Source organism: Amphiura filiformis, chromosome 3 (assembly GCF_039555335.1).
Source record: "Amphiura filiformis chromosome 3, Afil_fr2py, whole genome shotgun sequence".
Lineage (NCBI taxonomy): Eukaryota > Metazoa > Echinodermata > Ophiuroidea > Amphilepidida > Amphiuridae > Amphiura > Amphiura filiformis.
The window spans coordinates 35843892-35858364 of NC_092630.1; the positions used below are offsets into that span (position 1 = coordinate 35843892).

General features: G+C 36.9%; 2 protein-coding genes across 3 annotated transcripts in view; one reads left to right on the plus strand and one right to left on the minus strand.

The window, feature by feature from the left end:
- The window catches only part of LOC140148430 (uncharacterized), a 71308-nt gene extending 66380 nt beyond the window's left edge, over positions 1–4928 (plus strand). Inside the window, exons 9-13 of one of the 2 annotated variants that reach the window (XM_072170366.1) lie at positions 222–338; positions 1123–1239; positions 1992–2102; positions 2639–2812; positions 4406–4928. In XM_072170366.1, the coding sequence (XP_072026467.1) occupies positions 222–338; positions 1123–1239; positions 1992–2102; positions 2639–2812; positions 4406–4926 (1040 nt within the window). In that variant the 3' untranslated portion in view covers positions 4927–4928. The remainder of the gene's footprint in view (positions 1–221; positions 339–1122; positions 1240–1991; positions 2103–2638; positions 2813–4405) is intronic. The other variant, XM_072170367.1, reaches the window with a different exon arrangement.
- A 2052-nt stretch (positions 4929–6980) lies between these two features.
- Positions 6981–12821, minus strand: LOC140147225 (uncharacterized). The gene is made up of 2 exons (XM_072169004.1): positions 12570–12821; positions 6981–7061 (listed from the first exon to the last, which is right to left on the minus strand). Exons 1-2 carry the CDS (start codon positions 12819–12821, stop codon positions 6981–6983), a joined length of 333 nt encoding a protein of 110 aa, XP_072025105.1.
- Positions 12822–14473: the final 1652 nt, after the last annotated feature.

The following is a 14473-nucleotide window of genomic DNA, read 5'->3' on the forward strand; positions in this document are numbered from 1 at the left end:
TCCCATAAAAAGGTTACATGTAGAAAATGAACCGCATTTTGTGATGGTACAACAAAACAATGTGATTTTTTCAGATATTATTTATTCATCCTTCTTGTAAATGTTTGCTAAGTTTCAATTCTTAATTGTCAACTTATGAGCGCGTATGTGGTGACTTGTTTTCCTGACATCAGTTGTAATTTACTAAATAATTAATCATTATAATTTGTCCCATTTCTCAGAATGTCCGGATACCTATTGCAACAATGGTGGTGATTGTCGTCTTATTCCTAATACACATGACTTCTCCTGTCATTGTCGCCATGGATACACAGGCACACAGTGTCAGATTGATAATAGTAAGTGTGTGAATGTCTCTCATTCACAGCTAGCCACGTGAAATTGGGCAAAATAATAGCAAATGGATAAATCAGTTACAAATATCTTGGCCTGTAAAAGGGGCCATTGAGTGTAATTTTCCCAGTATTTTAAATGTAATTATGTAAATTTATATTAAAATTTGATAGTTTTGCTGCAATTGACTTGGGGAAAAAACAAATCAAGAAACAGTGAATTTCACATCTTGATGATTAATTAAGATTTCCCATGGATGTGTTGAAAGGAGTAATCAATGCATATATGATAGATCAAGGGACATTGTAAAGATGTCTACAAAGGGCAAAAATGATCAAGTTTTGCTGCAAAAGCAATAGGTTTTGTAACAGGCATATGACATCTATTTGCAGTATAGTTTCCAAGTATGGCATTGTATTTAGTTATTTGGTAACTTTTTATTTCAAAATTTGTTACGTCAAAGAACAAACAGAATTCAGGCATGAAAATTTTTAGCATTTTAGCTGATTTCATCGTTTTTTGTTATTGTTTTCAGTGTTTTCAGTCTATTTCTGAATCAAAATAGTAAAAAAAAACATGGTTTTCAGTGTTTTTTTCAAGACCAGTTTTCAAGCCTGAGAATTGCAATATTGCATTGACTGCTGTTTACCTGTGTACAAAAAGACAAACTGGCATAATAGGGCCTGATAACAAGTATACATTTCAGTGCATCTCACCTTGTAATTTTGCATTCATCTCACAGTATAACAATTTGCCTCTATTTATGTGTGTTTGTTTGTTTGTTTGCAGCAGGGTGCCCGGATGGTTATTGTCAACATGGAGGAACATGCTATGCTTTTGAAGATAGCAAGAGGTGTATATGTCATAATGCATTCAGGGGTTCACAGTGCCAATATACTAATGAAGGTAGGTGCACAACTAAACACAAGGAATCATAAGCTTAATTGATAATATTGGCATATCCATGGAGCATGTGTATAGCATGCTCTAGGTCTGAGCTGTGATAAACTTGAAAATAATGAAAAAGCTATGAATAAAAAAGCTATGAATAAACATTGAAAACAATGTTTTTTTCAATAACAGATTTAGCTATAGCTCACGACACAGTGTATATATAAACGTGTTTAAAAGCTGATAAATAATCCCAATAAAATCAAGTCATTGTTGCTTTCTTGGCAAGTTTTGAAAAGCCAACTACAAATCAAGAAAAATATCAAGCTATATAGTCATTTAGTTATAATAATTACAGCAATTACCAAAATGCAAAGAGTAAAAAAATCTAGGTACAAAGTTTATTCTGGAACGGTATAATAATTGACATTGCAACCATGTTGGGAGACAGTTTTCAAATGACAGAGGGATAGGTCTCTAGATTGATTCCACAATCATTCACCTAGTAAGTCCACCAGCAAGTAAGGTCACCGAACCCTTAATTCTTGTTGAGATTTTCAGAGGAGGGAGTTATCGATCTGTTTTGAAAGGAGTCCATGTGCACTTTTAGGCAAATCTTTACAGTACATATACATATCATATCCTTTGACATTTCCTCTGCCACACCCTATACTTTTTCTTGAAAAAATTACTTGGTAAAGTTTTCCAAATACATCTTAACATTTTACAATAATAAAAGTACTAATTTTAATCTCAATTTGTTACAGATTGCCTTGCTTCATTTTGTCAAAATGGTGGCACTTGTAAAGGAACTGTTCATCAATACATTTGTCAATGTCCGCCTGGGTTTGAAGGCATGTATTGTGAAACTACTATAGGTAAGCCAGTGTGATTTGGTATTTGAAACACTTTCTTGTCCACTCCAAATGAAGCTTGGAAGGGACTATGACATGAGCTCTGATATGTGGGGGTGTGTTTGTATGATGTATGTGCAAAAAAAGTTAACCCTTGGCCAAAACTCTTGCCTTCCTTTGTTAATTTCATCCTCATGTTTTGATGGATTTCAATGGAACTTGAACACAATGACTCTTGGGTACATTATTTGACATGTGTGAAATCAACAGGTATGAGGTCAAATGTCATCTCTTTTTTCCACGAGATTAAAGTCATGTCTTCCATAGGGGGTGTATGGATTTCAACTGGAATAGCCCATATAACAACTCCCTATAACTGTGCTCACTCTCTTTTGTAATTGCATATTTGTTTTAGCTTGATTAAAATTCAGCAGTACACATTTTCTTTTTTTTCAGTACACAAAAGGAGAAATTTTCCAATTGTATTTTCAAATTGCTGAATGTCTCTAAACTTTGACCTTCAAGATACCAGTAACTTTTCTCTCTTTCTATCTATGCAGATGACTTACGGGAGGATAACCTAGCCAGTACTTTACAATACAGTCTAGTCGTGGTTGTACCATCCTTTGTATTATTAGGCCTTATATGGATTGGTTATAGAGCTAAGAAAGGCTACTGCACATCAAGAGTGAGGCATCGATCAAGAGGATCATTTGGTAGAGATAGCTTCTCAGGTAAGTAATGAAACCAGAAATTGTGACAAGGATGACACATAATCAACTTGATGAAACCATGAGCTATACTGTGATTAATTCATAATAGGCGGGACTCATAACATCGTGGATTGAAATAGAATGGCATACATACAGCTAAGCGCAGCCTCTAATTGGACCGCGCTTTATGTATTGCCTGACCGACACACGCATTTGTGACAAAATTTGAGATTTTATTAATAGCATGGCAACAAACCCCAATAATTCTTGCCTATTACGAGCTGATCATAGAATAGGCATGCTGAAATGATCTAAGACACCGGCGTATCCAGGATCTTTTCCTACGGGGGCTCAGAGGGGCTTTCAGAGTTATGCGGAGGGCTTAATGGCTAAAATCACCAAAAAACCGGACATGCCACTGTAAGATGGGGATGTTCATAAATAAAAGAAAATAGAAAAGAAATCCTTTATAACAATTTTACCTTTCAACAGATGGCAGAAAAGATTCTTGGATTGATTTCAAAATGTAATTTGTATGCAATATCCTGGTTGAGGTAGGGGAAATAAAGTGCATCTGAGAACATAATTTAAATTTACATTTGAATGAAAGAAAGAATAAGGAGGATGGGTTAGTGTAGTGGTCTTCTCACTCGCCTCTCACCACTGTGGCCCGGGTTCAATTTCCCACATCGCCACATGTGAGTTTGGTTGCCAATCCATGCTTGCCCTTGCAAGTATTTTTCCAGTCGCTGGGACCTCTTCCCATATCCTTCTCCCGTCATGTTCGGTTAGCATCCCTTTAATTTAGTAGCCTCTGAGCATTATGAGCTTTGTCTGGCTTCAGCCGAATGTTATAAATAAATAAATAAAATAAGGTATTCCCCCCACACAGGTTAAAGACATTTGTATGTTTGAAAAATTCTAATTTCAGGAGGATTTTTTTACCTCAAAAGAAAATAGCATTAAGTGTACACAATGTACTGTAGTTGTACTGTGCAATAAGTGTTACTGTTTAATATAAAAGTACAAAATTATTTTCTAAAATGGCATTTTTGTCAATTATACAAGTAAACTGAATACTGGACAACAGTAAATCAAAGGGTTAGGGTGGATACTCAAACCATTCACACCATTATCCATTTTCAGCATTTCTTTATTTCTGAGGAATAATATACTCAGTAATGTCAGTCCAGTTTTAGATAAATGAGGAAAGTGGAATACTCAGAGCTACTCAGGGAGTATGGACTAAAGCCAAATGCTCATTTCGCCCTTTGGGAGGAGCCATGGCTTGAATACCGGGATCTGATTGGTACAAAACAAAGACATAATCACTATGATAACAGAGAAGTAGACAAATGATAAGAAAAGGTCAATGTGTTTTGAGTATACATGTAAATACTGTTCTTCTTACTAACAAGAAATGGCCAAATAGTAATAGCTGTTCAAGTAGCAAGCATAAGGACAAGTACATAGCCAACACATTAAGCCATACTAGAAAGAGAGAGAGACACTGACTTATCTTGACCTCACTTTTTTGTGTCACATAAAAGTAAAAACACACACTACCATATTTGTTACATCATTCTGATCCAGTTCCTTGTGTTTGTTTTTCAGACAATCCATCATCAATAAGCAGAGTGGTATCTAGAATGAATTCTACCAGCACGACCTCCTCGTATACAGACGACCCTCCTCCTTACCACTCGGTGGCGTGTATAGCCCCCAGATCACCACGTGGAAGACTGCTTAGTCGTACTAGTATATCATTACAACCTAGTGTACCTGAGGAGCCGCCACCATCATACGAAACTGTTATTACATCATTAGAAAATTGCCAAGTTAGAATTATACCTCAAAGTAATTCTGGAGACACTCCCAGACGACAATTAGAGGAAAATGAAGCACGAGCGGAATGTTCGTTATCACAAACTTCTGTCACATCAGAAGATGTGGTGTATTCTACTGGTACTGGTAGTGTAACATCTACAAATACGAGCCCGGCTAGGGACCCTCTGCTACCGGATGTAGTATACAGTGGTGACAGTAGGCCTTGTGAGGCCACAGACATGACTTGTATGTCAGAGCAAGATACTCTACTCAAAGATTCATATATCAAAAGAGCAACTAGTTTATAAAACTTGTCATATAGGCATATTATATATAGTATATTTATTTGTTTGTCAGTATGTGGAGATGTATTGGTATATTACAGTCAATATCTGCATACCCCCTAAGGAAGACATGACCTTAACCCTAACACCCATAAATACCACAAAATACCATGATGAAAACCACTGCGCATGCGTGAATCCCAGGGTCTGAGATGACGCAATCACCCCAGGTGTTATATGCTCACGGAATCGCTACCTGGGGCAGCATAACCCAAGTAGCTACCAGTCCGTGATTGTGTGTTCGGCATGCGGGGGTCTAAGGTTCAAATCCCGGGAGGGGCCAAGTGACTTCTTTGTTGCAAAAGGCAGGTTTGGGTGTTAGGGTTAATCTCTCACACAGGGGGTGTAGATTTCAAATGGAGTAATCCATTCAGGTAATTCCATTTGAAATTCCCACTCCCTGTGTGGAAGGTTAAGGTCATGTCTTCCATAGGGGGTGTATGGATTTCAACAGGAATAACCCATTGTGAGGTCACAGTAAGTTGTGTATATAAGGAATTTATTCCACTGTCTCATTATGTGAAGGTGCTGGTGCATATTTTTGTGAATGGTGCTATTTTTTTTATTTGCTTTCAAAAACTGTAATGATGCTGATTTTGATGAATATTCCTGGCGGTGGTTTAGTGCGCTCTCATGGAAAAATTGAGTTAGCTTGAAATTCCCCTGGATAAGGAACTAATTGCTAATTGTCTTGTTGTCACCTGTATGAAACTCATGGAGCTGATCCTGGCTGCAAAGGTCAATTGTTGAATGTCTAGGGTGTGCGCTTCTAAGCAGCAAAGTTAAATGGTTTGTGGAATGGTGGGCTGTAGTGGTCAGAGACAACTAATAAAGTGTGCAAAGGCTTGTGGATCAATCATTGCACTTTTTTTTTTTAAAGGTTCAATTTGTACAAGGATTCAAGCAATTTTCGACAAATAAGGAACAATCTTCAATTTCTAGCTATAACACTGGCTCAAGAATAGCAGAAACAATTCTCCATTTGCCCATATCCCATAATGCATCTGAATATGTCACACATACTCACTGCGCAATCTTGATCTGCATAACAATGAGGGCAGCCAATATCTGTGACATGTATGAGGTATAGAGGTTAAAATGCATTGTGCGCAATGGAAACTTGAAACTTGACTCAAATGAAGTTGAAGGTCAATTCATCTATTACAAAGTTGACCCATTTTGTTGAAATCTGATTAGGAAATTTGCTACAGCATTGCCCATAAGGTACCTCATTTATTATTTGTGTGGGTTTTTTCTCTGTGTGCACTGTGAGCAATGCATCATGCTACCCAGGAATAGGTCATGTAAATTTAGCATACATCTGAGATTTGTTTCATAATTATTGTACACATTTTAAATGTTAATGTTACTTTTTTACCATACTACAATGCCAGTTTTGCATAATATTTAGGATGAGAATTTCAGCATAAAATTGTTTGTGTGTGGACCGGATTCAGGGAGTGTTAATTGTCCCTGTGTGTGCAAATACTTCTCCATGAGCTAGCTATGGGAAAGTATAAATAGAAGATATGTGTTATAAATCTCCTCCTGGTAGATGGGACATACATGTATGGCTGCATCAATTAATTTTGTTTGTCTCAAAGCCCTTCAAAAGTTCAGTTAACATGGAATCTAGGTGTATTTTAAAATCTTTTCATATACCGTAAAAACTCGATAGTACGCATATGTGCTTACTGTCGAGCACTTTTAAAACATGCAAACATGAAGTTCCCATCCACAAAAGTGTAAAGGGTTTTGAACAAGTCATCGATACACGTAGTTATATACGAACAAGTAAACCTCGGACTTTGGTACAATTTCATGTTTTCAAAAGCGCTCGATAGTAAGCACATATGCTAACTATCAAGTTTTTACGGTATGTGGCCAGGGGCTTCGGAGATGGATGATTTAATGAATACAGTCTAATAAAGGTAGTTTGCCATTTGTCATATTGGCATCAAATTGAATAACAATTTTGACATGACAAAACCAGTTTTTTACTTTATGTTCCGTTAATCTCATGGTCTGAGGACTTCATCAGATCTGGACATCTGATCCATTTTCCCAGGAAACCGACTTCCGATGATCTCTTTTCCAGACTTCAAAAGAGAGTCATATATGTGACTTATGAAATAAGTGTCTTCCTCTCTATTCATGGTCTTTTCCATCGTGTCCTATACTTCTCTAAGCTTTCTGACATGGTCCTTGCCAAGTATCTTGATGTGCATGACATGATTTGCCCTTGTGACATCATCCGATATATTTGACTTAGTTTGTTCTTATTTGGATGCCCTTTGTTCTGAACGAGTAAACCTTTTCTTGTTCCCTTTCTTAACTTCTGCTCAACGTCCCGCAAGCCCCCCCCCCTTGACGTCTGGAAAAGAGACTAAACACAAACGGGAAGTCAGTTTCCTGGGAAAGTGGATAAGACATCAGATCTAAATGAAGTCCTCCAATGAGATATGGGCGAAATGTTAGTAAGTAAAAACATTAACTGTTTTTGTGAAGCAACAATATTATTTTGATTTGACCCGCAGAATCTATTCACTGAACTGGGCATCAAATTGATTGCAATGATTGTGTTAACAAACATACTATTCACTGATCCTACGGTCATCTCCAAACGAGGTTCTACCCGCAAAATCCATGCTGTGTATGCGCACGCCTGTAAAACGCATGCTTAATTATAATTACCGGGTACGCATTGCAAAAGCCTTGCGGCGCGTTGCTACAAAAGCAAAAGAAACAAAAATGCTCATTTTCGCATGCGTTTGCAGGGAGAACCTCGTTTTGGTAGCAAAATGGCGGATCTGTGCAAAGGGTGAATAAAGATCGTTGACTAGAAAACTGGATGGGGGAATATGGAATGCAGCTGGACTGCATTATGTGTGCATAGATATATACGAGTTTCATAGTATATCTTTTGATGTAGAACCTAGAATTGATAGGGGAATCAGTCAGCATTCGGCTGTTACCAGTCATTGAGGATACAGAAGGGTTGCTATGAAATAACAATGTTAATGTTGAACTTGTTTATGCTTTAGTTAAAGCAATAAAGTTTTTGAATTTCTACTTTTTGCATGATTGCAATACCCATTGGTGTACTTAAATACCCTGTGAAAGACTAGGCCTGAAGTGCTTTAATTGAACCACATTGAAAAATAGCTTTGTGTGCTGCAATAGTAGGTGCAAATTGTGAGATTGCTCATAATAAGAAGACATTTAAAATGTAAAAGCAACAATTATTGCTGAATGTTTTGCTCAAAGATTGCTCAGTTCCCCACCCCACGTGTTACTCATTTACTTTTATAGAGTCAATAGGTAATGAGCAGGCTAATACTTTATAAAAGCTAAGTGTACATTTGGTACTGGTACATTGGACAAATTCAGCTGTAAAAACCACAGGCAAGCTGTAAATGCTGGTGGGCAACTCAGCCAACTCAATTGGCAACTGGTCCCAGGTAAAAAAACAGCACACCAGCTTTGATATTAATTTATTTTATTGAGAAAAATTATTACCTTAAGGGCTGGGGTATGAACGTTTGGACAGTATTTATTTTGGGACATTAGAGCACATCAGACATATCGAATTTGCATTCTGAATACGAAGAATGTCCTTCTGATATCAAATAATTTTGATTTTTTGAAATTTGCAATGTAATACACATTTTATGGCAAATCATTAAAATTGATATTTTTGATATTTAACAGTACTAAAGTAAACTTTATAAATCTGATGATTTATACTTAAAGTGTATGTAGGTGGATGAAAAGCCGACGATCAATTGAACATTTTGACCTTTCAGTATTGGAGATATGGATTTTTTTCCCAAAACACCAAAAAAAATTTGGTCTTTTTGGGAAAAAAATCCATATCTTTAATATGAAAAGTCAAAATTTTCAATTGACCGTCGGCTTTTCTTCCCAGCTACATACACTTTAAGAATATATCATTAGATTTATATAATTTACTTCGAGGACTGTTATATATCAAAATTTGAAAAATATCAAATTTTTATAATTTGTCATAAAATTTGTATTATATTGTGATTTTCAAAAAAAGAAAATTATTTGATATCAGAACGACATGCTTCGTATTCAGAATGCAATTCGATAGGTCTGAGGTGCTCTCATGTCCCCAAAAAATACTGTCGAAACGCAATAAACGCTCATTCTAGATCCCTTAAATTAGCAACAATATGGTGTTTTAATTTGGAAAACCAGTCTTAATTGGGGTCTTTTGGGAGAAAGAGCTAAGTTTTGGAAAACCAGTGTTAATTGGGGTCCTTTGGGAGAAAGGGCTAAGTTTTGGAAAACCAGTCTCAATTGGGGTCCTTTGGGAGAAAGGGCTGGTTGTTTCTCAAAAAGAAATTTCTCCCTAATATAATTTCAGGTATTATTATTGTTGCTGTTATTGTTGTAATTATGTGTGTGTTTTCAGAGTTGGCCAATGGAGGTCAATAACCCCTTGATTTCTTGGCTATTCTCAATATTGTGTAATAGTTGTATAACCTGTATTTATACATGATTTTATATTATTTCAGATAAATAGATATATAGAATATATATATATATATGTACATGTGTTATCTAGATTTTTATTTAAAATTTATCCAAAGAAACATATTGTGCAATATCACACTTTTAAGTTACTTTTAAGGTAACCTTTTGTCAAATTTGGAATTTAAACCTAGTCCAAGGGACAAATGGATTGGATGCATCGGCTCTCAAATTAAGAATTAAGGACAGCCAATCCTAGGCAATTTGAAAAAAACCTTGAAAGGGCACCAAGGCAATTACATGCTTTTCAATGGCTTGAAAACAAACAGAAATGTAGGGCACCAAGGCAACACTATAGGGCATCAAAGGCAATTGCCTTCGATTAATTTGAGGGCTGGGATGCATGCTTTTCTGTGCCACAGAATGAAGCTTGACCTGTATTCAAGACTAAAGGATTTTCCACCCTGATGTAGCAGTGACGTCAGTGCGCATTTCATTGGGTGCACTGACGCTGGCGTACACACGCACATGCTTAAAGATGTCGCATAGATGCACACACGAAACAGCTGCCTCAATTGTTGATGGACACCCAATATATACAACCTTACTACAGCCCTGCAATTGATGATGTAACAGGATTAATTACCATAGCAATAGGTGAATAGAATTTTCATGAATATATCACCCGCACTACAAGTAGGTTACACTCATCCCATGTGTATGTCTGCAATCATTGATTTCTATAATTCTATAGAATTACGATCCTGTTCTTTGAAATCTGTGGTTCAATGCATAGGTCCCGCGTGAACGTAGTAGCACAGGGCGATATATTCAAAAATTGTATTCATCTATTGCTATGGTAGTTATTCTGATTATTACATCACTTCTACTGCGAATAGTCATGATTGCGATTTGTTTTGTCTTTTAAATTAATTCATGTGATGGCGGAATATAAATATTGAGCACCCAAAGTGAAATGTAAAATAAGATTAAAAAGTTCACATAGAACATATAGGCATTTCATTACAGTATTCACAACATGGTATACATGCACACACCCACCCCATACACAAATACACCCCCCCCCCCCCACATACACACACTCCGAGTATATCGACTGCTCAGTGCCAGAAGTGGCAATTGTGCCAATTATTAATGTTACTCATTTTGGCAACAAATGGTTATTTCGGCCCTCTATAATAAATGTAAGCGACTTTGGGGTATATGCATGGACGCAAGTAACCATGCTTAGACACCAAAGACACTTACATTTATTATGGAGGGCAGAATTAACCATCCATTTGTTGCCGAAATGAAATTTGCACATACCCACTTCTGGCACTGAGCAGTCAAAATAACCTCTTTCAGACAATAAAAATGTTGGTATCTTTGACAATCTTGTGTCTTCCAGTATGTATGTAAGTGGTGAAATACCCCAAATGTCTTTAAGCACATATTCAGGTTGGATAAATGTCTTGTGTTTGGAACCCTGCAACCAGTGGATTTGAGGGCTTGCTTTTGATAAGTATATGTCAGGTATAGATTGTGGACTTGCTCTGGGCAATTCCAGGTTTATTGTAGTGCCCATTGTAACTACAGAAATTGTAGCTCTGAAAAGTGATATGATATGAAAGGTACCATTCATGAGCCAAAAACATAACAAAATAATATGATTTCCACAAAATAGAGAAACTATCTGTGCTGATAAGGCAATGGCTTTATCTGGAGGCAGAGAATCCAATTCCAACATGGAATGATATTTATAAAGTGGTGTCCCATTTGAACCCTGTGTGTCAATGTAGTCGCACAAACCCATTGTTAACCTGTAATGATGTATTCATATAGTTTGTGGATATTTGTTATAAAAAGGAGAAAAATAAAGCAAATAAAAAGCATCAAATGAAAAATAATTGTTGCATGTTTGAATATTTATGTATTGCAGAGTGTATGGTATCTCTTCAGGTTAGTAACTAAACTGGGCTCAATTTAATTTTTCACAAATTTCATAAAATCCTGTTCATAAAAATGAATCAAAATTACACACAGGATTCCAAAGCATATATTTTTACATTGAAAAGACCTGATAACACAAAATTGTATCAAAAAAAAGTTCTGAGACCCTGACAATTTTGTGTTAACGAGGTTCCACTGTATCATATGTTCGGGGGCACTTGTAATTCACGGACGTCTCTGATTTCAAATTCACATACGGGGAGTCTATGATATCACATAAGTCGAGCTTTGTTGATAGCTTGACACTCGATGCAGCACATCAGAACGAAGCTGAGTGTATTAGAATAAGCTTTTCTATGTTTAGCAAATATCTACCTGTGCAAAAATTATATCTATCTGTGCAAATGGTCCCAGAACACACTTAGATTGCAATGGCCAAAATCAAATGTTTTGAAGTAAAAAAATCCCAAGAGTACCAGAGCCTGCGCTCTAATTCATGAATTGGATAGTAAAATTAGCAGGCACTTAACTTGGGCTAGCTACAACCTGATAAGGCTTCTCTCTCTGGGTCAGATGGCTAAAGGATTGTGCTGCTGTGGTCTTCACAAGAGTACGCCATCTACTTCTATCAAAAGCCAAACGTATTGCACCATACATTCCGTGTGATGAAACGTTCTTCACATCATTTGTCCAAGATGTTGATGGACGTCCCCTTCCACGATGGCCTTCCACAGCTCCCTGAAGAATCTGCTTCTCAACTCCACCATCCTTTCTTACAATGTGGCCAAAGTAGCGCAATCTCCTCTCAATGATCGACTTTCTGATGTTTAAGTCTGTGCCAATCTTATTCAGGACCCAGATATTTGTCTTTCCAAGATACTCCCAACAGCCTCCTATAGCACCACATCTCAAATGCATCTTATCTTCTTCCTGTCATTCTTTGTCATTGCCCAGGATTCGCACCCATATGTAGCAATTGAGAAGACTGTTGCACAGAGTAACCGTACCTTGAGGTTGATTGATAAACCACTACTCTTCCAGATCTTTGACATACTCTGAGTTGTTGTCCTTGCCATAGCTAATCTTCTTTTGATCTCGGATGTGCTATCACCTTTGTTGTCCATCATTGAACCCAGGTATTCAAATTGTTTAACCTCCTCGATCTTTTGACCATCTATCACAAAGTCCTCTCCAGTTCCATTTCTATCAATAACCATTACTTTAGTCTTCTTGGCATTTAGCAGAAGGCCTTTCTCCTCACTGGCTTCCTTGATGCATTTCAAAAGGGCCAGCAGTTCCTCTCTACTGCTGCATATTAGGGTGGTATCATCAGCATAGCGTAGATTTGTGATACTGCTACCGCCAAATTTGACTCCACCAGTAAACCCGTCCAAAGCTTCTCTCATGTCCTCCTCTGAATAAATGTTAAACAGCTAGGTTTGGTGACAATATGCAGCCCTGTCTCAGCCCTCTTCCAATCTTGAACCATTCAGTATCTCCATTACTTGTCCTGACTGCAGATTCCTGGTCCTCATATAGTTGACTAACAAGATCAATAATGTGACCAGGGAATCCCATGGCTGACACAGTCAAAGGCCTTGCTGTAGTCAATGAAGCACATATAAAGTGGTAGTCTGTGATCTTTACACTTCCCAATTATATTCCTGATGTTTACGATCTGGTCTCTAGTCCCTCTTCCTTCTCGAAAGCCAGCCTGCTCCTCAGAAATCTCCTGGTCTAGTTTTAGCTTCAGCCTTCTGATGATGATCTTTAGCAGAACCTTACTTGCATGACATATCAAGATAAGGCTTACTCACAAAATTATTCCCACTGCGCCGGCATGTTCACCAGAATTACTAATATCGTTTGTGACTGGGTTATGAAGGAAATATGTGATTTATAAGACATCTCTGAAATATGATACTGTTATGTGACATGATGCTTCAAGAGTATTTGATATCAGAGACGTCCGTGAATTATGAGTGCCCCCGAACCGTCATTGCAAGTCTTATTATCAGAAAATGCTAATAACACAATAACAATAATGCAGCCAAATGCAAAGAAATGTTTAGAATTTAACTTTAATATACAATATTGTGGTTGCACCTCTACATGTACAGTGTTTGTACACATCTATTGTGGATAGAATGAACTATTACAGACCTTTATCTCTTGCCAACTTTATATACGGTTCTTTTTTGCACTTCAATGTGAATCATATATCTTGTCATTTATTCCATAAGCAACTTGTGTCAGATAGAAGCAGATATTTGGTCATCAATCATTCCAGCATGTTGAAACTTCAACACTTTCTTTACAAATAGTTTTACAATGTACCAAAATTCATATGAATAGAATGTACAGTTAAAATTTCTCAACATATTACAATTATTTTAGTGCAATTTCACTTTCCTATCATTCCCTTTGGAATTATGGAGTGCCAAACAAAGTCAAAAATGGTGCAATTTGGCCAAAATGTGTGATTTGTTTCATTGAAGGTGGCATTTTCTAGAGCCAAATCTGCATTTTCACAGTTGCAAGTCCTATTTGACTTTTAAGCTCTGCCATGTTGTATAACCCACTTATTTGTCATGGACAACTATGGCAATATTATGGTACTGTAGAAGTGGTCATTTAAGCGAGGGTTTTATTTTTACAGATTAGATCACAAATTTAACACCACAAGACAACTTTTGTCATATAACATTGTTATACATGACTTTCTTGAATATACCAATAAGCACAAAGGTGTCCCCTTTGTCAGAAATCGCACAAAATGCTGTATGCTAAAAATAACCAATTCTAAGTATACTCACAAGAGTCCTGCTTACAAAACAATGGGATAGATTTGAAATATCTGCTTCAATCTGTTTAACAATCAAGTAGCTTCTGTACAACTTATCTACAACAACAGAGAGTATTGGACTATTCCTGTTGAAATCCATACCCCCCAATGGAAGACATGACCTTAATCTTCCACACAGGGGGTGATGATTTCAAATGGAGTCACCCATTCAGGTTAACTCCATTTGAAATCCTCACTCCCTGTGTGAGAGAT

What these genes read in the sequence shown, in the direction of transcription:
- LOC140147225 (XM_072169004.1), bottom strand. Translation starts at nt 12,821, where the DNA reads ATGAGAGAAGCTTTGGACGGGTTTACTGGTGGAGTCAAATTTGGCGGT. An exon ending in ATGGTCAAAAGATCGAGGAG is followed by an intron (nt 7,062 to 12,569) that starts GTTAAACAATTT and finishes TCTCTTTTGAAG; the next exon opens with TCTGGAAAAGAGATCATCGG.